The 23,798-nt window shown below is 44.0% G+C and overlaps 1 protein-coding gene across 1 annotated transcript in view; it reads right to left on the bottom strand.

Annotated features, from left to right (window-relative positions):
- Positions 1 to 23,798, bottom strand: part of CLIC6 (chloride intracellular channel 6) — a 90,302-nt gene that overhangs the window by 4,316 nt on the left and 62,188 nt on the right. The window contains exons 2-5 of the mRNA XM_068270453.1: positions 10,987 to 11,096; positions 8,661 to 8,786; positions 7,934 to 8,040; positions 4,316 to 4,497 (exon numbers count right to left, since the gene is read on the bottom strand). Coding sequence (XP_068126554.1) covers positions 4,316 to 4,497; positions 7,934 to 8,040; positions 8,661 to 8,786; positions 10,987 to 11,096 — 525 coding nt within the window. The remainder of the gene's footprint in view (positions 1 to 4,315; positions 4,498 to 7,933; positions 8,041 to 8,660; positions 8,787 to 10,986; positions 11,097 to 23,798) is intronic.

Genomic DNA, 23,798 nt, shown 5'->3' with positions numbered 1-23,798 from the left:
AGAGATGAGTGATGGAGGTCGGCACTGCTTCTTATGGTCTTAATACAACAATCAGTCAAATATATTCTGTATACAAGCATAGTAGGTCATTCAAATATGTGCACATACCAGGTCAAGGTGCAGCAGGCGGTGCGATGGGTGCAGGGCACTGAGTAGCTGCTCAGTGCCGACCTCCATCTTTCATCTATTTCAAGTTACCGTAAGACTGTCTTCATGGTCAGAGCACGCAGAGGCTACATTTGCTGACCATGTCAAGTGTAGTGGCAAGCCAGGCAGACCCATATATTCTTTCAGTCACTGCAGTGCCAACGCTATTTTCTACATTTGCTATTGCAAGTAAACAAGTAGGCCCAAGCCTCCACTGTAGGAACAGACCATTTTCAGGCTCTGATGAGCTGTTTTTTAAAATCTGCATAGTAGTCAACTTAGCCAGTCCATATAGTTTTTTACAGGACAGATTTGCCTTTATTTTTCATACTATAATGCCTGCCCAAACTAATATATATATATATATATATATATATATATATATATATATATATATATATATATATATATATATATATATATATATACACACACACAAAATAGTCGGACAGTTCTGCCTCTTTCTTGATTTGTCTGTTTTTTCTTATTCATAACACTCGATTTGTTGATGTTTTTTATCATTCAACAATTAAGTTTCATATAATACGGAGGACAACTTGAGTAATGGCAATACACAGTTCTTGAATGCTCATTTAAATTATTGATGAACATCCATATCATTCAAGTGTAACAGCAATTGCCCTCCCTAACTTAATTATTGGTTCTGAGACTTCCACCATCAACACCAAAACCTGCAATAAAATCCTTCTGGCAACAGAAAATACTAGTATGTCTTTGGCATCACTGTGGAGAAATGCTGTCCCACTTTTCTCTGCAGAATTGATTTTATTGAGCAACATTGAAGGGTTTGTGACTATGAAGTGCCCATGTAAGGTCCTTTCACAACATCTCCATGAGGTTCAAGTCAGGAGTTTTGACTAGGCCACTACAGACCTTAATGTAACCATTTGATGGTGGATGTTCTCTTGTGCTTTAGATCAATGCATTGCAGTATAGTCTAGTTCTGCTGGAGCTTCAAATCATGGACTGAGGACCAAACATCCTTGTTCAGTATTTTCTAGTACAAATTTGAATCCGTACCTACCTTGATAATTGCATGTCATGCTGGCCAGTCATGTTTGACTGCGAACATGATGTTTTTATTGTAGTGAGCTGTATTACCATAACCCCATCGAGCTATAGCAGCGCTCAGTGAGTGATTTGGGTGCCGTCAAAGCACAAACTACTACAAAAACACTGTCATTTGGCCACCAGCAATAGCTGTAAGCCAAATTACGTCTTTCCCTCACTATTCATGGCGGCCTGGAGGAGGAATAGTAATAAACGCCGGCGGGGCTTTTGCAGGAGCAGGGTAAGCCTTTTAACGGCTTTGCCCTGCACCCAAATCTCCCAGCTGCCATTTCATAGGTATGCAACACCAGCTGTAACTGGGTTACATGTCATCCATAATATTCCAATTTTGAATCAATATATGGAAAACTACTCCAAAGTTTTAGATAGTGAATTTTAGACAACCCTTTGTGTTGGTCTTGTTTAAAAATGGTTTTAGCCTTGCATGTCTCCCATGGATGCTATTTTTACCAGCGTCTGTTTAAAGGTGGAATACTCAATGATAATATTAACTGAGCTTAGAAAAGCCTGAGGTTTCTGAGTTGTTTTTGTGGGTTCTTGGTGACTCCATGGGAGCAGTTTTGATAGGACAGGTCCTCGACCCGGGCAGATTTACCACGGCTCCAAGTTTTCTCTATTTGCATATGACGATTCTCACAGTGGTTTGTTAGAGTACTAAGACTTTAGAGATTGCTTTGTAACCCTTCAGTTTTCTTCTTTCTCAAGTCTTTTGGAATCTGTTTTGCTCAAGGCATGGCAAGCCATTCTATTGCAATTTAAATGCAGCTGAATATCAGCGTTTGTAACATCACATGTGTCAGCGCTTGACACGCAGTGGGGTTACCTAGGGGCAAAAAAACACTTCATCAAAATCACTGCCACCAGCCTTCCATGTGGAAGAGGCCTAATTTGAGCCATTATATTCAACTACTTTCATTTACACAAGTGTGAGTATTGGTGAGCATCTTCTTGTCTTTTCAGGAATGAGTCCCACTGTGGTTGAACTCATCACTTGTAGCATTCATTAGCTGACGTAGTGATCCTGGAATAAAATTAGCCTTGAAGTTGACTTTGGGGCTTCCCACCATAGCCATGAATATGTGGAACCAGCAATATCTGCTGTTATTAGAGGTGTTGTTTACATCTGATTAATACAGACGCTTCTGGTCATGTAACTAGTATTATTTTTGGTGGGGGATTTGGCACTTTCTAATGTTGACAAATATGGAGTATTGAGCAGAGGAAGAGGGCTAAGGGCTTGATTCAGTAAACGGTGCTAACCCAGTTAGCACGTCTAAAGACTTTGGGCATGATAACTAGGGTGCTAACTGGGTTAGCACCGTTTACTAAATTCACATCGCGCGCAAAGTCCCGCACACAAAACTTTGCACGCGCACAGCGTAGTGCGCACGAAACATTGCATCGCAGTACGACGAAAACGGCGCACCTGATGTGTCTATGAGGTTGCATTGGGTGCGACTTTAACGTCGCATGATGCGCCTATAAGGTCGCACCCAATGCGACCTTATAGGCGCATCGGGAGCGCCGTTTTCGTCACACCGCGATGCAACGTTTCGCGCGCACTGCTCGGTGCAGGCACAAAGTTTACGAACGAAACTTTGCGCGCGATGTGAATTTATCACGCCTAAACTTTACTTTAGGCGTGATATAGGGCTTTTCACAGGCGTGCTAACACTTAGCACGGTTTACTGAATCGAGCCCTAAGTGAGACAGCTAGCCTTCATTATGGGTGGTTTGGCAGCTTTTTTTTTTGGGAAGATATTAGCCAGGCTGAAGCCAGTTGGTAGGTATTGACAATGGGCACAATTCACTAAGATCATACTAGTGATAAAGCAGATCAAAACTTATCACCACACATAAATCAGTATTTTAAGTGTTAATTCACTAAAGAAGTTTGCCATATTAACATGTAGTGATAATAAGCTTTCATGGTGAAAGTGTTACTGTCCTTAAATCAGATTGTCACCATAAAAATCAAATTTCAACAGCAATATTAAGTGATAAAGATGCTAATCCTGCATTCAAAACTTTCAAAACTTGTTCTGCTGTTATGGTTTGGAGTTATCACATACCTTAAGAGCACTGGCCCTTTAATTGCCATTGTCAAATAGTTGCATGTTGGGGGATCTTTTTAATTTTTTTTTATCTATAATAGATTCCTCATCTTCAATTTATTTCCCCCTACTCCTAATGACATAAGACTTCACTTCCTAGTATAGACCTCAGTGGGAGTGTCTGAAGACTTTGGGAGGAGGGCGGGTAACGAATACACAATTAGCAAGAGGAGAAAAAAATAGCAAGAGGAGAAAAAATAGTAAGGGATGAAATGATGTCAGGAGGTCAAATGTGACCAAGATGGAAACTGTCTAGAACAGAATTCTCTGCTTTTCCCATATAAAATCCACAAGAATCATAATGGGGCCCGTGTAATACATTATTTACATTACAGTCTGTAGTAACACTTCCCTTAAATACAGTTCAGGCCAGGTGATAACTTCTCACACATGTAACACTTGCATTCTTCTCTGTGAATTAACATCCTGTCCTTAACTGTAGAATTCTGTCATTATTTTAAGGATTGAAAACTTAACTTTAGAAATCACTCCTTAACTTAAGGACAGAATCCTAATTTTAAGGTCTGCCTGAGGTAAATTGCTTAGTGAATACTAAATGCTTTATCACCATGGTGATAACAGTAAAAAGAGCACAGAATCGTTATTAAAGACAGGAGATGAGCTTAGTGAATTGTGGCAATTTTTTGGCTTTAGAAAGGTTAGGTAATATTAGGGTGAGTGAATATAGGGGCCAGGACTCAACATCATTTCTGTCTTCATAACTACCATTTGCCAGTAAAATTATAGCTATGTTAATAATTTGGGAGCTGCATAAACACTTTGCCTCTGCAAGCTCCCCTGTCCATTTCTCTCAATACTCCAGTCTGTACAAAGACTGTTAACCAATTCTTACAGTGAACACAAGCGCAGTTAGGATTCTACAGGTAATAATGGAATATTACAAAGAGTTCCCCAAATCAGCAAACCACAGCTTAGCTATACATAGCCGCATGTTATCACACCTTAATGATGTGGAGTTTTGGCAGGAGGTTGCAGTCTGCTAGAGTCAGGTCATTCCCATCCAGAAACTTCCTGTCGGAGACTTGGATCTCCTCTGTGCTGTTGGCATCAATCTCATCAGGCAGGGGCGTGTTCAGAAAGTCATCCAGTTTTTTAAAGGACCTCAGCAAGTTTTTCTCTAAAGCTAAAACAAAATATAATTGGGCCAAATTAGAAACATGAATCTTTTCTCCAATGTATATTATCTCACAATAATGGATGAGAACTTACAATATAATTATGCTACAAACAACTAATGATTGTCCAAATAATTTATCATTACAGTCCATTACTGAAGGAGCCTCCCTGAAAAGATCTGAGGACCCCAAGGCAAATTTTTTAAAATAGCTTCTAGTCTGTTCACTTTATACAGCAGTGTTGTGGGAGGCACAATTTCTCCTAGCTCTCCCTCTGCCTTTTAAACCACCTAAAGGACAACTGAAGTGAGAAGAATATGGAGGCTGCCATATCTATTTCCTATAAAATACTACCAGTTGCCTGGCAGCCCTGCTGATCTATTTGGCTGCAGTAGTGTTTGAATAACACCAGAAACAAGCATGCAGCTTATCTTGTCAGATCTGACAGTAATGTCAGAAACACCTGATCAGTTGCATGCTTGTTCACGATTTATGGCTGATTGTATGAGAAGCAGAGGATCAACAGGGCAGCCAGGCCAGGCAACTGGTATTGCTCAAAAGGAAATAAATATGGCAGCCTCCATATCCCTCTCACTTCAGTTGACCTTTAAAGACCGCAGTGTTAAACACCCCTAAAGACCAAGCCATTTTTCACTAAATAGGCCACTGCAGCTTTAAGGCCTTGCTGCAGAGCTGTACAAGTCAGCACACATGTGATTAACCCCCCCCCCCCCACCTTTTCTTCCCACCATCAGAGCTTTCTGTTGGTGGGGTCTGATCGCTCCCCCAATGTTTTGTTTTGTTTTATAAATATTTATCTGATTATTTTTTAAATAAATTTGACCTTTTTGTTTGTATTTTTGTTACATCCCACCCTCCCTCCCCCCGCCAGCCAATCACTCCTGTCTCCCCCAGGGGGACCGCTGTGTCACACGGCTGTCCCCAGTATAGCGCTGCCTTAGATCACAGCGCTGTACACTGTTGTTAGACGTTGGTTTCGCCATCTAACGCTCCACTCCATCATTCATGCGGAGATGAGCGCGATCTCCTGTAAAACCCCGCCCCCAGGACTGCATTACAATTGGCGTGAGGCGGTCCTGGGGCTGCAGCCGCACTCACGCCACTTGTCGTGAGTTGGTCCTAGGGAGGTTGAACCTTTCCACTGCGTATCTCAACAGAATTACCCATATTTCTTTTACCTGTTACATGCATGCCGGATGTGATACAGAAACAAACAGGAGAGGGATGATTACAGAGAGCACTGTTCAATGCATGTGCTGTATAATGCATACTATGCCTGCAGAATGCTATCCTATTAGTATTCAGCCTGCAGCACACTGTCCTATTTATATGATGCCTTTAGTATGCTGTCCCACACATACTGTGCCTGCAGCACTCTGTCCTATGTGCACTCTGGGTGCAGCATGGTGTTCTATGTGTACTGTTTGTGCAGCATGCAGTTCTATGTTACTCTGTGTGCAGCATGCTGTCCAATGTATTCTCAGCCTGCAGCATGCTGCTGTCCAATGTGTTCTCTGCCTGCAGCATGCTGCTGTCCAATGTATTCTCAGTCTGCAGCATGCTGCTGTCCAATGTATTCTCAGCCTGCAGCATGCTGCTGTCCAATGTATTCTCAGCCTGCAGCATGCTGCTGTCCAATGTATTTTCTGCCTGCAGCATTCTGCTGTCCATTGTATTCTCAGCTTGCTATGTGTTATCTGCCTGCAGCATGCTGCTGTCCAATGTATTCTCAGCTTGCAACATGCTGCTGTCCAGTGTATTCTCAGCCTGCAGCATGCTGCTGTCCAATGTATTATCAGCCTGCAGCATGCTGCTGTCCAATGTATTCTCAGCCTGCAACATGCTGCTGTCCAGTGTATTCTCAGCCTGCAACATGCTGCTGTCCAGTGTATTCTCAGCCTGCAGCATGCTGCTGTCCAATGTATTCTCAGCCTGCAGCATGCTGCTGTCCAATGTATTCTCAGCCTACAGAATGCTGCTGTCCAATGTATTCTCAACCTGCAGCATGCTGCTGTCCAATGTATTCTCAGCCTACAGAATGCTGCTGTCCAATGTATTCTCAACCTGCAGCATGCTGCTGTCCAATGTATTTTCTGCCTGCTGCTGTCCAATGTATTTTCTGCCTGTAGCACACTTCAAACTATAACTTACTACTTATATATCAGAAGGATTTGGCAGATCAATTGAGGACCATAAGTTGGCACAGTATACAGACTCGAAAAGAAGATATAGATAGTCTATCATACAAAATATCACTTTACCATCTAACATAGTTTATTGTTGCAATGATCTATTTATATGTTTAGTGACTGATTGTGCTTTCTTTACAATATATGTACTTCTGAACTGTTCTCTGCTTATACATGTATGAAAAGTTTTGAAAAATGTGGACATTTTTTTTTTAAAGAAATGGCTTAAAGAGTAACTGTCAGGCTGCAAAAGCTAATTTAAACCTCTATTCTCCTGTGTTAAACAGTTTAGAAGGAAGCCAAAAAGGCAATACTGAAGTTAAAAATCTCTCTTACTTTGATGTGTGCTGAACAGCAAGGCTCGTTATTCCCAAGCTCCTAAGGAGGCCAGCAGGCCGCATAACAGATACTGCAAAGCATTCTGGGGCTGCTTCTTCTCCCCACTGCACTACCTTGGGTCCTCCCCCTTCATTTCCCTATCCCGCCCTAAGGCTCCTTTCACAGTGGGAAGTTACAGGCTCATGTTACAGCAGCTTGTAACAGCAGCCTAACTCACAGCACTGAAAAATCACAGGGCACATGTTCCATTAGAGTATACTGCATGAGTCCACTATTGTTCCTAGCCACATGGCTAATTAATATTCACTGCACAGTAGTGTTGTCCGGATCATGAACCATTAGGATCTTTTTTGTGAGTCGAATCATCAGGAAGCAGGGAGGATATGACATCACAATTGGCTTCATACAAGACAGACAAACATGGAACCTGCCATGAGCTGTCAGGAGCATCATTCTCTGCAAATACTATATAAAAATTCTGTGAAATCCAAACGTGGACAGTGAAATGCATATGTAATGTAAGTACAGCCAATATTTAGCTACTGATATATGTGTTTTTTTTTCTCTGAGACCTTATACCTAACAGCTCCTCTTTAACCAACCATATTTTGTTTAGCCTTTAGATTGTAAGCTTGCAAGGGCAGGGCTCTCTCACCCTTTTGTGTCTTTGTTACACATTTTATTAATATTACTTTTGTCACTGTAATAACCAATTCTGTATTTTGCACGGATTCTGTATTTTGTACCAACTCTGTATTTCATATATTGGTGTACACCATTGTCTGTATTATTTTGTACCTCATGTTTGTTTCTTACTTTGTACAGCGCCACGGAATATGTTGGTGCTTTATAAATCAATAATAGTAATAATACAGATGAAGACAAATATACTCACTTTCATTTAAATCTTTCCTGGGGTTTTTTATGTAGGCTGAAAATTTTGCAAAAACGTCATTTCCGGCTGAATTGGATTCTGGGTGTCTTGGGGCAAGTTTTGGATACCTTCAGAAAATATAACAAGAAAAGATGCAAAAGGTCACTAAGTGGTCAATATACTGTAAAATTCAGTATATTTTGAATATCAGAAACAAGTGAAAACCCCTAACCAGGGTGATAGATAAAGATGATCTCTGGGACAAATGCAAAAAATACATACACATAAAGTACTGTGTGTGTATTGTGTCTGTGTTTGTATTCACCTTTTAAAGTTGCCACAAAATTGAATAAAGTAGCACTTCCTGTGTTGGGATGACAACGGGAGGGGGCAGGGCCGGATAAGGCACCGTGGGCTCATGCCTACAGGTGCGCAATGACAGAAAGGTGGCTTACCCCCTCCCGTAGTGCCTCCCTCCCTCTTTCCCTATGAGGAGTCCTGAGCAAGAGTGTAAATGAGAGGCTACTCACCACACCCTCCTGCATTCCACTGACGAGATATTCCTTCAGTCAGTGGCACCTCAAGCTACGTAATATTAGATCACCAAGAGATCACTTTATTACTTTATAATTTGTGGCTTTATATAGAGTGATGAGGCAGCTGGCATTGAGGGATTTTAGCACAGACAGTAGATTGTTACCTTAGGCCAACAGAGTCCAGAATTTAATGTTGCTCAGCTGGCATTTACCTTGGCAATGCTAGTTTCTCTTCCAGAAATTCCTCTATTTTATTCACATCAGTCTTCACTTCACCGTCAAATGTTAGAAAAGGCGGGTTGGTCCCCGGAGCGAGGTTCTGCAGGTCTGCCGGCTTCCTGCATACAGATGAGACATAGTTAGTATATTCAGCATGTGATCATTCTTGTATTGGTTACACAGGGAGTACCTTCCTACAGCCAAGGACACTGGAGAGCAAATCCACCAAACCTCTCTAAGGCCTCTTGCACACTGCAAGTGATTCAGATTCAGATTCCGCTTTTTAATCGGTTTTTACTTCCGATTCTGATTCAGATTTGCAGTTTGCTCCCTACACACTGCAAATCGGAATCTGAATCGGATGTAAAAACTGATTAAAAAGCGGAATCTGAATCTGAATCGCTTGCAGTGTGCAAGAGGCCTAACTATGGTCTGCTACTAGGCTGCAAAATCTTGCCAGCCTTCTCCAGGACAGATTAGACCACTGAAAAGCGGGCAAACCCAGGATTTTCAAGGTAGGGGATTCCCTCAGGCATGCAAAATACAGTATAATAATATGGTAGGACATCATACTGGGTACACATAATGCAATTTCCCGTCCGACTGACAGGATCTGACAATTATTTCCTAAATGTCCAATCTGCTCCCGATCGACAACAATCATTTGGATACAGATAATAATGAGGACAGCTGACATTGCTAATGAAGGGGAAAGTGAAGCATTCACCCAGCAGGAGCACAGTGTTGTGCTCATACCTTACTCTGTTTCCCAAAGGGGCAGTGCTGGGAGTTGCAGGATGCCTGCAGATATTCTGGTGTCTCAATTGTGCCTATCCCCAGACACTGCACTGGCCCTGGTCTGAGGGGGATTCTGGGAAGCTGTAATCCCCCCCGCCTTAACCTATGAAAGGATTGCTGAAAGTTTAGCAAATAAGTGCCCATTTATAAAGCGGTAAACGCTATGGAGCTTTGGGCTCCAGTGCAAGTTTTATATTAGGCCCCCCAAGCACTCTATACATAGCAATTCATATGGCGCCACAAACCTGCCAAGGACAACCACATTATTAGAGGTGTAAACAGAGGAGGGGAACAGTTTGTTAATGATAACCACTATTCAAAGCATACATAGTAGTGATCATTACTAGCATAGCACCATTGAAGAGCTACTGCTGTGTTGAGGTAGGGCCCCTAGTTGACCCTCTGGTCAAAGGGCCCTGATGCAGTCGCAACCTCTGCATCCCCTATTGCTACACCACTGGGTGAAAAGGCTGTTTGCCATAAAAATGCAGCTATTGTTTTCTGAAATAGCCTTTTTCTGTTATCTGAGCATACCTAATGGGCCTGTTTTGATAGTGCTGATCCCCATAGGAAATGGGCCTGTGTGTACTATTGTTGCACCCCTGTTCTCAGAGCTTACAGTCGTGGACCAATAGACATTTTAAAATGGCCACAACTGTCCCATGGGCCCGGTCACACATGTCCATTTTCTCCATGTCTGCGCATAAACGCAATGGACAAACTCAACAGATTAATTCAGGTGTGAAGCTTTCTGACTGACTTGTAATACTCCCCATCCTCCTATACAAGAAGGTGGATCATATATTTACATATCTTCATATTGGTTCAACACCCTTATTTGATCACATTAGAATTAGTCCTAGCAGACCCTCCCCTTTCTTAGTTGCAACTCCTGAAGAATTTGCTACATGAAACGCATCGGGCCACACTGTCGAGGTGAAAAACACAATGGCCTCAATTCACTAAGCTTTATTGAACACTTTGTCGAACATCTGATAATTTACCTCATGAGTAAAATCTAATTTTGAATTCACTAAGGTGTTATAGGTTTATCAAATGTTTTATCTATAAAATGTTCAATAAACCTATAACACCTTAGTGAATTCAAAATTAGATTTTACTCATGAGGTAAATTATCAAACGTTCGATAAAGTGTTTGATAAAGCTTAGTGAATTGAGGCCAAAGTGTCATCCTATATATTACTCTATATCAGATTGTACTGGGACGGTGATCAACATTAATTATGAATACTGCATATGGATAACCAAAATGTATACCGGTAATTATGGAGATTTGCTTTGCAGTCATTAGGAATGGGACAAAGCCAGTATGTCAATCACCCTCATTTCATTGTAGGTATGTAGAGAGGGTTTGGCCCAGTTTGGGAGGTGGCATCTAGCAAACTGTTCTGAGGACTGGTCATGTGACTGGGTGGATTTTTTGCAGGGAGATAGTGGGGAGTTAAACCGATCTAGAAAAGAGCTTTAGGGTGACCCAGGAATAAAATGTTCCTTAATTACCTCTTCAGATCCACAGTGGTGACATTAAATACAATGCCCTTCAGCCATAGGATCATAAATAGACGTTGAGAGAACGGACAGTTGCCAATGCTTTCACCATCACTGCCAGCCTAGACAAGAGAGACAGGAAATACAATCAATACAAGTTACCTTATACAGGGAGAAGCAGACAGCAGTGACCGTCTGTACAAACAGCTTCAGCACAAAGCCTTGACTACACCATTTACCCCGGCCCTGCTAACAACCAGCGCAACTTGCATTATTCTTTATGGTCAATATTCAGTCCTTAAATAGTATACCTTCTTCAGCCTCCTATGTGAAAGAGGCTGCAAGGTATACACAAGTACAACAGATAAAGGTGCCCATACACTCGTCAGATTGGCAGCAGATAGATAAGAAATGCATCTGATGATCTATCTGATGCGTTTTTAGAACATTTTTTACCAGGATAGAATTCCAATAGATTTCAGTTTGAAATCTATTGAAATTCGATCTGATGGCATTTTTTTGCCATCAGATTTCCATTAAGGCCAATGCAAAATGATAAGCAATCTCATCAGATCGACCTAAATTTTCCATCCTGCCAGTTCGACAGAAAGCCATCGAAATCGATCGAAATCGGCCATCGATCGGTCGATTGGCCAACCGATTTTCAACCGATTAAGCGATCGATCGATCTGGGTCGATCGGTCGGCCAGAAAATCGGCTCAGTGTATGGGCCCCTTAAGAAGCAGAGACAGATGTTTAGGAAAGATACAACACTTAAAGGAACACTATCACAAAAAAAGTAAAATGTAAAATACATGTAAACACAAACAAAATAAGAAGTATGTTTCTTGTTAGAGTAAAATTAGACATAAAATTACTTTTCTCCATGTTGCTGTCACTTATTAAGGGGCCCATACACTGGTCGATTTCAGCCATCGATCGATTCTGTAGACTCTAATAGTACAGGAGTCCATACAGCGCTCACTCCTCAACAGTCCTATATATTTAAACTTAAATAGTTCCACAGTTTCTTCAGCAGTTCAATCCAATCATTGATATCATAAAATACTCTCACCAACGTTCAGTGGCTGATTTAATCACAGATCAGCAAAACACACTTTGCAGATGGATCTCTCCTCAGCAGGCTGCAGGCTGTCAGTGTTTAGGTCAAGCACTTGCCAGCACAAAGTCTGACGAGGCCCCTGCCCACATACAAACAATGGAAATCCCCATGTAACCTGTTCATGAACAGAGAAAGCAATAACTGTTGAAGAGTGTGGAGCTGGTTGCTATACTAAAGCGCTGTATGCTGGTCCTGGTCTGGTCAGCAAATCTTTGCGGTGAGCCTGCATTCCTACTATTCGGTACTGGGAAGTGCTATGGAGGTGAACACTCGCTACTGGCACTGGGGTGCACGGAGGTGTGCATATGTTTGCAAAGGGGTGTAAAAACTTCTGCACTTTGGAGTAAGTGATGTTAAAAGTGTAATATCGGTACTGGATTACGCCATGTTGTATACCCCCTGTTTTTTCTGAGGGTTATATGAAGCAAGGCCTGGACGGTGTGAGCCAATACAGATTAAAAACCAAGCGAGTTATGCTGATCTGTGGTCAAATCAGCCATTTCATCTGGTGAACCTGCATCTTATCTAGGAACTCCAAGAGAAGAGACCCAGCACCGTCTTCAAGTGTATTATAAGCTCTTTTATTTATTTAAAGCATCAAAAAGACAAAAAGGGCAAGTCTGTGCGACGTTTTGAGAGGAGACTCCTCTCTTTCTCAAGCTGACAAGCCCTCTGAATACATGAAACACAATCAGCCTTAAATAGTCCTTGCTCCACTAGAGAGCCAATCAAAATGGTCTGGACGCCCTGTCATCAACCAATTAGGTTAAGTTCCTGCTTGCAGGCCCTCCCATCTGGTGGAGGACCTGATGGGGAACTAAATCTATACACTCCAATCATTTTAAAATGGCCGCTAGAGGGCCGAGCAATGAGGGTAGAGCATGTTCTGAATGGAAAAACGTCATTCAACCGTCATGCGGAAATCCGCATTGAAAATCCGCATGTGGTTGCGTTCAATGCGTATGCGAAAAAACGTACACGTAAAAACCATATTCCAATACTATAACCACGCGGAAATCCGCATTGGATATCCGCATATGGTTAAAATGAATACAAACGTACGCGTAAACACCTGGAAGCAAAAAATCGTCTAAACCATAGACGTTTCAATCCAATCGCCTATACCGGTTACGCATAAAACTGATCTTAACAGGTTTAAAAATGTACATGCTCCTAACCCTAATAGAAATGAGTGTCAACAATATATAATAAAAGAAATCTGATCTTATCTATTGAGTATTAGTTCACACAGAGGAGGTGCTGGTGAAGGGAACGTATCCTAAACTGGATTACGCTATGTTTGTCCCATCTTTCTTTCCTGAGTGACATATAGGAAGGAGGGACACTGCTGAAGAGAGATCCATCTGCAAAGTGTGTTTTGCTGATCTGTGATTAAATCAGCCACTAAACGTTGGTGAGAGTATTTTATGATATCAATGATTGGATTGAACTGCTGAAGAAACTGTGGAACTATTTAAGTTTAAATATATAGGACTGTTGAGGAGTGAGCGCTGTATGGACTACTGTACTATTAGAGTTTTAGGGGAGGAGATATACCCCATTCTGTATAGCGATCTGCCCGACAGTTCAGGATGCACGAATACTAATATTAATATTAATACTATTTGGATCTATTGCAGAGGAGCGCACATACCACTTTTTTCACATGATTCTGTAGAATCGATTGATCAGAAATCGATTCTTTCAAATCTATTGATCGATCGATTTGTGGCCGATTTGATCTATCTGACAGGATGGAAGATCTAGGTTGATCTGTTGCTGGCAGCAGATCGATGGCCCATAGAGTTGCATTGTATCTAATGGTCCAATAATGGATTAAGGCCTCTTGCACACTGCAAGCAATTCAGATTCAGATTCCGCTTTTTAATCTGTTTTTACTTCCGATTCAGATTCAGATTTGCAGTTTGCTCCTTGCACACTGCAAATCTGATTCTGAATCGGAGGTAAAAACTGATTAAAAAGCGGAATCTGAATCTGAATTGCTTGCAGTGTGCAAGAGGCCTTAGATAGATTTCCAATAGATTTAATTCTGAAATCTGTTGGAAATCTGTTCCTAGTGTGTGCCACACATCAGATACATTCCTGTCAGATTCGACTTGAAAGGCATCTGACAGAAATATATCTGATGGTAAAATCTGCTGCAAATCTATAAGCGTATGGCCACCTTTACAGTAGGTATTAGAAATTTGACAGAACTTACATTTTTTGGATTAGTCCTCTGACCCCCCCCCCCCCCCCCCCCCCCCCCTCCCTTCTTGTTTGCACACTATTTTGACAGCTGGACCGAGCAACTGCATTCACTGTTGTTGTATTTTTTTAAAAAAAATATTTTTTAAAATATATTCCTTCAGGAGACAAAACGTTTATAACCGACCCTGTACTGTACACTGCATAGAAGATTAAGTTGCCATGACCACTCCTATCCGCAGAGTAGATGAAGTTGTGGTGAGGCCCTATGATTCCTAGTTGCTCCACTCTTGTACAGGCTTGTGAGAAAGCTGAGACTCTGACACACTGTAGCAATGTGCTGTGATAACAATTGGGATATAGAGTTCTCACTTTTCATTGCATGTGACAAGTTCACGCCGCTGGAGCGGATCCACAGCAAACACAGTACACGTCTGAGCGGCCGGGAACAAGTGACCTTGGGTTACAGAGGCTTCAGCTCAGCCAGAGATGGATTCTGCCGCATTGTGTGGGCCAATTTACTACCCGCAGGCCGTCTGCTTGGAAACTGCACGTTTCCTTCATTTATTTCCGATTGTCCCGGCAACAGTAAATTTCACCGAGTCTGACGCGCGAAAGCAGCTCGGTAACTTTCCACCCGGCGCTGCAACAAGCTGTCACCGAGGAGGCTGCCAGCCTGCTGTGATATGCAGAGCACCCCAAGAACATCACACACAGCCTGCTCCGTTCAGGTGATTAATGAGAGGAGGATCATGGGAAACCGAGAAGCAGGATGTACCACGGAACACTCATGGGAAAACCAGTATCACAGGGCTGAATATTCCATACTCAGGTAGTGAGAGGAGACAGTCTCCTATCAGAGTTTCAGTGGAGAATCCATTGTTCCTGCTGAAACCAGAAATCAACTCAAATACACAATGTTCAGGCCAAATTTCACTTGTACCTGTATCTGAATAGCAATAGTTGTGACAGGTTCTCTTTGATTTTAAAATACATTTTCACAGAAAATTATGGGATTTGTGACCGCCTGTTAAAGAGGAACTTCAGCCCAAATAAACATACTGTCATTAAGTTACATTAGTTATGTTCATTAACCTCCTTGCCGGTTATCCCGAACTCAGTTCGGGGTAACCTGCGCAGGAGGATTGCTCAGGCCCCGCTGGGCCGATTTGCATAATTTTTTTTTTTGTTACAAGCAGCTAGCACTCTGCTAGCTGCTTGTAACTTCCGATCGCCGCCGCCGATCCGCCGCAATCCGCCGCACCGAGCCGCTCCCCCCCGCCCCAGACCCCTGCGCTGCCTGGCCAATCAGTGCCAGGCAGCGTTAAGGGGCGGATCGGGATTCCCTATGACGTCCCGACGTCCATGACGTCGGTGACGTCATCCCGCCCCGTCGCCATGGTTCTCAACGGGATTTCCTGCATACTCTGATCGGTGGGGGGATTCCGCCGCTCAGCGGCTATCATGTAGCCCTCGGCTCGCTACATGTTTTAAAAAAAACAAAAACAAAAAAAAACCTGCGCTGCCTCCTTGCCGGAGGAATTGAACCGGCAAGGAGGTTAAAATAGATAATTGATATAATCTCTTACCCGCCCTGTTTTAAAAGAGCAGGCAAATGTTTGTGTTTTCATGGGGGCAGCCATCTTTTTGGTTGAAAGGAGGTGACAGGGAGCGTGAGACACAGTTTCACCTGTCCTGTGTCCTAATCACCCCTCCCAGCTGCTAGGCAATGAAAACAACAACATCAGAAATCCCATCATGCTTTGCACAGCATCAGGCTAAAAATTCCTGTGCAGTTTTCTTTGATGGGGCGGAGCTTAGCTTAATTGCAGCTAAAAATGAGGCTTGGGTAAAAAAAACAAAGTTCTGATTCTGTGAAACTGTTAAAGAAACACCAAGCCTTTTCAGTGCTGCTGAGTAGATTTTTAGTCTGGAGGTTCACTTTAAAGAGAACCTGTACTGAGTAAAATTATTTAAAATAAACACATGAGGTAACTTCAAATGAACATTACATAGTTACCTTGCCATCAGTTCCTCTCAGAAGCTTTTTGTCAGAACTGAAATATATCAGTTGCTGTCAGTTACAGCTGAGAGGAGAACTGATGTGTCCATGTTTCCCTATGGCTCAAATGGGCGATGTTACAGTTTAACAGTATGCTGACCAGGAAGCTGTTATGGGGTACTAGCCATTTTCAAAATGGAGGACGGAGAATTCCATGCATTGACCACAGTGGACAAACAGGACACAAGAAAGGAGAAAGAGATTTAGGAGTAGACTACACAGGAGGTAAGTATGACTTGTGTATGTTTATTTTGACTTTTAATTTTCAGTTCAGGTTTTCTAGAGTGACCAGATATTTGTTGGCTCAACCTGGGACGGGGGGCGCCGAAAAATGGCGAGCCGAACCATGGGGGAATGTGCGCCGTGCCGAAAAATGGGTGTGGCCATGATATTGTATGGGCGGAGCTAACATAATGATGTAACAGTGAGGCATAAGAAAGCAGTGTTTACGCCATGATGTGGTCAGACGAGGTTTCGCATCATGGGTGTGCAGAAACTGTGTGATGCTATTTAAAAGTATACCGTAACTCCAAAGCAGCAAACATAGCCAACTATGACCATTAAATAATAAATGCAGCAACAGTTACCCCAGACACCAGAAAATAATCGCAATGTGGGCAAAATTTCAGCACAAAATAAATGCAATGGGTAACATGTCAGCACAAAATAAACACAATGGGCAACATGTCAGCACAAAATAAACGCAATGAGCAACATGTCAGCACAAAATAAACGCATTGCGGGCACAAAATAAACACACTGGGCGCAAACATGTCAGCACAAAATAAACGCACTGTGGGCAACGTCAGTACAAAATAAACGCAATGTAGGGAAACATGTCAGTACAAAATAAATGCAATGCGGGGAACATGTCAGCACAAAATAAACGAATGTGGGCAAACATGTCAGCACAAAATAAACGAATGTGGGCAAACATGTCAGCACAAAATAAACGCACTGTGGGCAACGTCAGTACAAAATAAACGAAACTGAGGGCAAACATGTCAGCGGAAAATAAACGCACTGAGGGCAAACATGTCAGCACAAAATAAACGCACTGCGGGCAAACATGTCAGCACAAAATAAACGCACTGCGGGCAAACATGTCAGCACAAAATAAACGCACTGCGGGCAACATGTCAGCACAAAATAAACGCACTGCGGGCAAACATTTCACGAGAAAATAAACGCAATGGGGGCAAACATTTCACCAGAAAATAAACGCACTGCGGGCAAACATTTCACCAGAAAATAAACGCACTGCAGGCAAACATTTCACCAGAAAATAAACGCACTGCGGACAAACATTTCACCAGAAAATAAACGCACTGCGGGCAAACATTTCACCAGAAAATAAACGCACTGCGGGCAAACATTTCACCAGAAAATAAACGCACTGCGGGCAAACATTTCACCAGAAAATAAACGCACTGCGGGCAAACATTTCACCAGAAAATAAACGCACTGCGGGCAAACATGTCACCAGAAAATAAACGCACTGTGGGCAAACATTTCACCCGAAAATAAACGCAATGGGGGCAAACATGTCACCAGAAAATAAACGCAATGGGAGCAAACATTTCACCAGAAAATAAACGCACTGCGGGCAAACATGTCACCAGAAAATAAACGCACTGTGGGCAAACGTTTTACCAGAAAATAAACGCAATGGGGGCAAACGTCACCAGAAAATAAACGCAATGGGGGCAAACATTTCACCAGAAAATAAACGCACTGCGGGCAAACATTTCACCAGAAAATAAACGCACTGCAGGCAAACATTTCACCAGAAAATAAATGCACTGCAGGCAAACATTTCACCAGAAAATAAACGCACTGCGGGCAAACATTTCACCAGAAAATAAACGCACTGCGGGCAAACATTTCACCAGAAAATAAACGCACTGCGGGCAAACATGTCACCAGAAAATAAAAACACTGCGGGCAAACATTTCACCAGAAAATAAACGCACTGCGGGCAAACATTTCACCATAAAATAAACGCAATGGGGGCAAAAATTTCACCAAAAAATAAATGCACTGTGGGCAAACATTTCACCAGAAAATAAATGCAATGGGGGCAAACATGTCACCAGAAAATAAACGCACTGCGGGCAAACATTTCACCAGAAAATAAACGCACTGCGGGCACACATGTCACCAGAAAATAAACGCACTGCGGGGCCCACATTTCACCAGAAAATAAACGCAATGGGGGCACAGTTCACCTGGAAAAAAAAGCATTTACTCACCTGGCAAAAGTTTCCTCTGGCACGCTGCTCCTGGGACCGTCTTGTTCCTCCTGCAGTCGCCCGCGCTCAGAGTGCAGGGCTATGGCAAGATGGCGCCCGAAGCCCTGTACTGGAGACATAAATAGTCTCCAGTACAGGGCTTCAGCAGCCATCTTGCCGTAGCCCTGCTCGCCTGCCGGTGTCGGAACACCGGAAGACAAGACACTAAGGAGGCTGGTGCGGGGCTGCAGGCAATGAACTGGCACGGCGTCTATAGAAGCCGCTGTCAGTTCATGCAATACAGTGACCAGAGTCCCGAGGACGGGACGTTCCGCTGCTAAAAGCGGGACGTTTCCCGGGACCTCATGCAGCCTAGGACAGCGGACCCCGAATCCGGGACGCGTCCCGGGAAATCCGGGACGTCTGGTCACTCTACATTAAGATAGAAGAGGAGTGGGTATTTCATGACATTAAAGGGCTGACATAGTGAGATGGTTCAATAGCTTAGAGGTGCATGCATAATACAGATAGTTCCCGAGATGTGAAAGACAAGACACACAACATTTATATTGTGCGTTTCTCCTGGCAGACTCAAAGCACCAGAGATGCAGCCACTAGGGCACGCTCTATAGGCAGTAGCAGTGTTAGGAAGACTTGCCCAAGGTCTCTTCACTGAATAGGGGCTAGCTCACTGAACCGGAAGAGCCAAGATTCAAACTTGTGTCAGAAGCAGAACCCTTAGCCTGGCTAGGGATGCTCAAATTCGGATTCGGGAGTGTCACAGGAGCCCTAGTGGCTGACCGCACTTAGCCTTCTAAACGGTGCCAGCGCACGGATCGTGCAAACTCTGGTCGCAGTCAATGCGCAGGAACCGTTAAGAATTAGCCGCAGACAACTCAGAAGGGAGCCTGTGAGACACTGGTGATTACAACTTCACCCACTGGTTAAACTGCCACCACCGCGGTTACCATGGGACCGTGGAGCCCACTAACTGACTGACTAGTCCTGCGAATAAAACGGTTAAACACACGGTATTCTGTCTAGCCAACAACAAACAAACAGTAGCGTATCTTCAGAGACCCGGGATCAGTTCTGTGTGTGCTGATAAGCAGGGTAGCGGACAGTGAATGACTTGGAGAAAGTCGTTTATTCACGCAATATAAATAATTAATATATACCGACAATTATTAAAATCAACAATTATTAAAACAGTAATAGCCAGTAGTGATGCTCAAATACCCCTTTTTAAAATTCGAGTTTGGTCGAATTCGAATAGTAAATTATTCGAGGTCAGTCGAATATTCGAGTCGAATAATTTTTACTATTCGATTCGACCTCGGACTTCGAGCTCACTATTCGAGTCGGTATTCGAGCTAACTATTCGAGCTGACTATTCGAATTGGCCTTAAATAGCTTTCAACACTTGTTTTGAGGGTGAATGATGCAAGAAACCTCTTTTTTTCCAAGTAACAACAGCAAGTGATTATGTGGGGATGTTCCTTTAAAAAAAAATGTGGAAAGAGAAGTTGTGTCCTTAATTTTGTTCAGTAGTGTTACTGTATATACTTGTTCTTCTTCTTCTTTATCTTTCTTCTTCTTCTTCTCGATCTTCTTCTTCTATATCTTCTTCTTCTTCTTCTATATCTTCTTCTTCTTCTTCTATATTGTCTTCTTCTTCATCTTCTTCTTCTTCATCTTCTTCTTCTTCTTCTTCTTCTTCTTCTTCATCTTCATCTTCTTCTTCTTCTTCTTCTTCTTCTTCTTCTTCTTCATCTTCTTCATCTTCTTCATCATCTTCTTCATCTTCTTCTTCTTCTTCTTCTTCATCTTCTTCTTCATCTTCTTCTTCTTCATCTTCTTCATCTTCTTCTTCTTTTTCATCTTCTTCTTCATCATCTTCTTCATCTTCTTCTTCATCTTCTTCTTCTTCTTCATCTTCATCTTCTCCTTCCTTTTCAATATCGTCTTCTTCTTCTTCACGTATTTCTCTTTTCAATTTTTTTTTTAAAGAAATGCAGCTATTTTTGAGCGTAACAAATAGCTGGTGGGCGCACGCATGTTGGAAGCGCCATTGTATGTGCTCCCTGGCAGTGGAAACACAAAGACAGCAGGAGGTAAATTCAGCAGCAGGAGGAGGAGGATGAGTGTGTGGCAGCAGGCAGTCAATGAGGCAGGCAGCTCGCCGTGACATAATAGCCCTGGTACCTAGCGGTGATACCAGGGCTGTAAATAAACACAACAGGAGGTCCCAGACAGCGGTCGTGCAGCCCACATTGTGTCCAATACACAACTGGGACAACACAGTTTTCAACCCGGGCACCTCAGAAAAATTAAACCTTTTTTTTTTTTTTTAATGGTTTGTTTGGTTTTGGTTTTGCAACCAATATAGCTATTGTTTGATGTAATAGCTGGTGGCAGAGTGGCAGCAGAAGGTAATTCTGTGTACCCTGGCAGTGGGAAACACAGACAGACAGCAGCAGCAGGAGGAGGAATGGAGGAGTAGGCGAGCAGCTATTGTTTGACGTAATAGCTGGTGGCAGAGTGGCAGCAGAAGGTAAATCATCTGTGTACCCTGGCAGTGGGAAACACAGACAGACAGCAGCAGCAGGAGGAGGAATGGAGGAGTAGGCGAGCAGCTATTGTTTGACGTAATAGCTGGTGGCAGAGTGGCAGCAGAAGGTAAATCATCTGTGTACCCTGGCAGTGGGAAACACAGACAGACAGCAGCAGCAGCAGCAGGAGGAGGTATGGAGGAGCAGTGTGAGTGTGGCAGCAGGTAGGCAGCGTGACATAATAGCCCTGGTACCTAGCGGTGATACCAGGGCTGTAAATAAACACAACAGGAGGTCCCAGACAGCGGTCGTGCAGCCCACATTGTGTCCAATACACAACTGGGACAACACAGTTTTCAACCCGGGCACCTCAGAAAAATTAAACCTTTTTTTTTTTTTTATGGTTTTTTGGTTTTTGGTTTTGCAACCAATATAGCTATTGTTTGACGTAATAGCTGGTGGCAGAGTGGCAGCAGAAGGTAAATCATCTGTGTACCCTGGCAGTGGGAAACACAGACAGACAGCAGCAGCAGGAGGAGGAATGGAGGAGTAGGCGAGCAGCTATTGTTTGACGTAATAGCTGGTGGCAGAGTGGCAGCAGAAGGTAAATCATCTGTGTACCCTGGCAGTGGGAAACACAGACAGACAGCAGCAGCAGCAGCAGGAGGAGGTATGGAGGAGCAGTGTGAGTGTGGCAGCAGGTAGGCAGCGTGACATAATAGCCCTGGTACCTAGCGGTGATACCAGGGCTGTAAATAAACACAACAGGAGGTCCCAGACAGCGGTCGTGCAGCCCACATTGTGTCCAATACACAACTGGGACAACACAGTTTTCAACCCGGGCACCTCAGAAAAATTAAACCTTTTTTTTTTTTTTTTTATGGTTTTTTGGTTTTTGGTTTTGCAACCAATATAGCTATTGTTTGACGTAATAGCTGGTGGCAGAGTGGCAGCAGAAGAAGGTAATTCTGTGTACCCTGGCAGTGGGAAACACAGACAGACAGCAGCAGCAGGAGGAGGAATGGAGGAGTAGGCGAGCAGCTATTGTTTGACGTAATAGCTGGTGGCAGAGTGGCAGCAGAAGGTAAATCATCTGTGTACCCTGGCAGTGGGAAACACAGACAGACAGCAGCAGCAGCAGCAGGAGGAGGTATGGAGGAGCAGTGTGAGTGTGGCAGCAGGTAGGCAGCGTGACATAATAGCCCTGGTACCTAGCGGTGATACCAGGGCTGTAAATAAACACAACAGGAGGTCCCAGACAGCGGTCGTGCAGCCCACATTGTGTCCAATACACAACTGGGACAACACAGTTTTCAACCCGGGCACCTCAGAAAAATTAAACCTTTTTTTTTTTTTTATGGTTTTTTGGTTTTTGGTTTTGCAACCAATATAGCTATTGTTTGACGTAATAGCTGGTGGCAGAGTGGCAGCAGAAGAAGGTAATTCTGTGTACCCTGGCAGTGGGAAACACAGACAGACAGCAGAAGGGCAGTACACAGCAGCCCACTGTAGGTGTAAAATGTGTGGCTGCAGGCGACGTAATAGTCAAAGTGAACCAGGCTGGCTTAGTGAGCAGGAGCCAGGAGGTGGTAAAGGGTGGTAAGGCACATTAACGATGGTTCCGGCAGCCAGTTCATGTCCCCCTCTCGCCGACAACAGGGGCCAGGAACTCGCCTTCCACCCACGCCTGGTTCATCTTGAGAAACGTCAGTCTGTCCACAGACTTGTGAGACAGACGTGAGCGTTTCTCGGTGACCACGCCACCAGCTGCACTGAAGCAGCGCTCGGACAGCACGCTGGAAGGGGGGCAGGACAGCACTTCCAGGGCGTACTGCGCCAGCTCGCTCCAGATCTCCATGCGCTTGACCCAATACTCCATGGGATCAACAGGGGCATCGCTGTCAAGCCCGCTGTACGACCCCATGTAGTCAGCCACCATGCGGGTCAGGCGCTGGCTGTGACCGGAGGAGGATGCTGCTGCATGCATCTCCTCTCTAGTCACTGCTGCCGGAGCCTCTACAGTCCTGTAGAGCTCGTGGCTGAGAGACAGCGGGTCTGTGGGGCGCTTGCTGCTGCTGGATGCAGGCACCTGCTGCTGCCTCTGTGCTGGCTGCTGGACAGTGGGGGTGGAAGGCTGGGGGAAGGCTTCCTCCAAGCGCTCAACAAGGGCCTGCTGCAAGCTCCTTATTTGTTGCGCTGGGTCTCCTCCTGCAGGCGGCAGGAACTGGCTCAACTTCCCCTTGAGGCGTGGGTCCAACATCATGCTGATCCAGATGTCCTCCCTCTGCTTCATCTGGATCACCCTGGGGTCCCTGCGCAGGCACGTCAGCATGTGCGCTGCCATTGGGAAGAGGCGGGCCACGTCTGCTGGCACATCGACGTCAGTGCTGTCCTCATCCTCCTCCTCTGCCGCCTCATCCTCTCTCCACCCCCGCACCAACTCAGCTGCGCTGTGCTGATCCCCCTCATCAGCAGCCAGGTCAGGGACCTCCACCAAGTCCTCCTCCTCCTCCCCCTCAGAGGTGGACTGCGCAGCTGGTTGCCGCTCCTGCTGGTCCAAGGCTGCCGCTCCCTGTTCCAGCAAAGCATCGAGGGCCCTGTTCAGCAGATAAACCAGGGGCACCCACTCGCAGACCATAGCATGGTCC

Source organism: Hyperolius riggenbachi, chromosome 2 (genome assembly GCF_040937935.1).
Source record: "Hyperolius riggenbachi isolate aHypRig1 chromosome 2, aHypRig1.pri, whole genome shotgun sequence".
NCBI classification, from domain to species: domain Eukaryota; kingdom Metazoa; phylum Chordata; class Amphibia; order Anura; family Hyperoliidae; genus Hyperolius; species Hyperolius riggenbachi.
The sequence above is the reverse complement of the archived record's forward strand: the minus strand, read 5'-3'. Positions and strand labels throughout refer to the sequence as shown.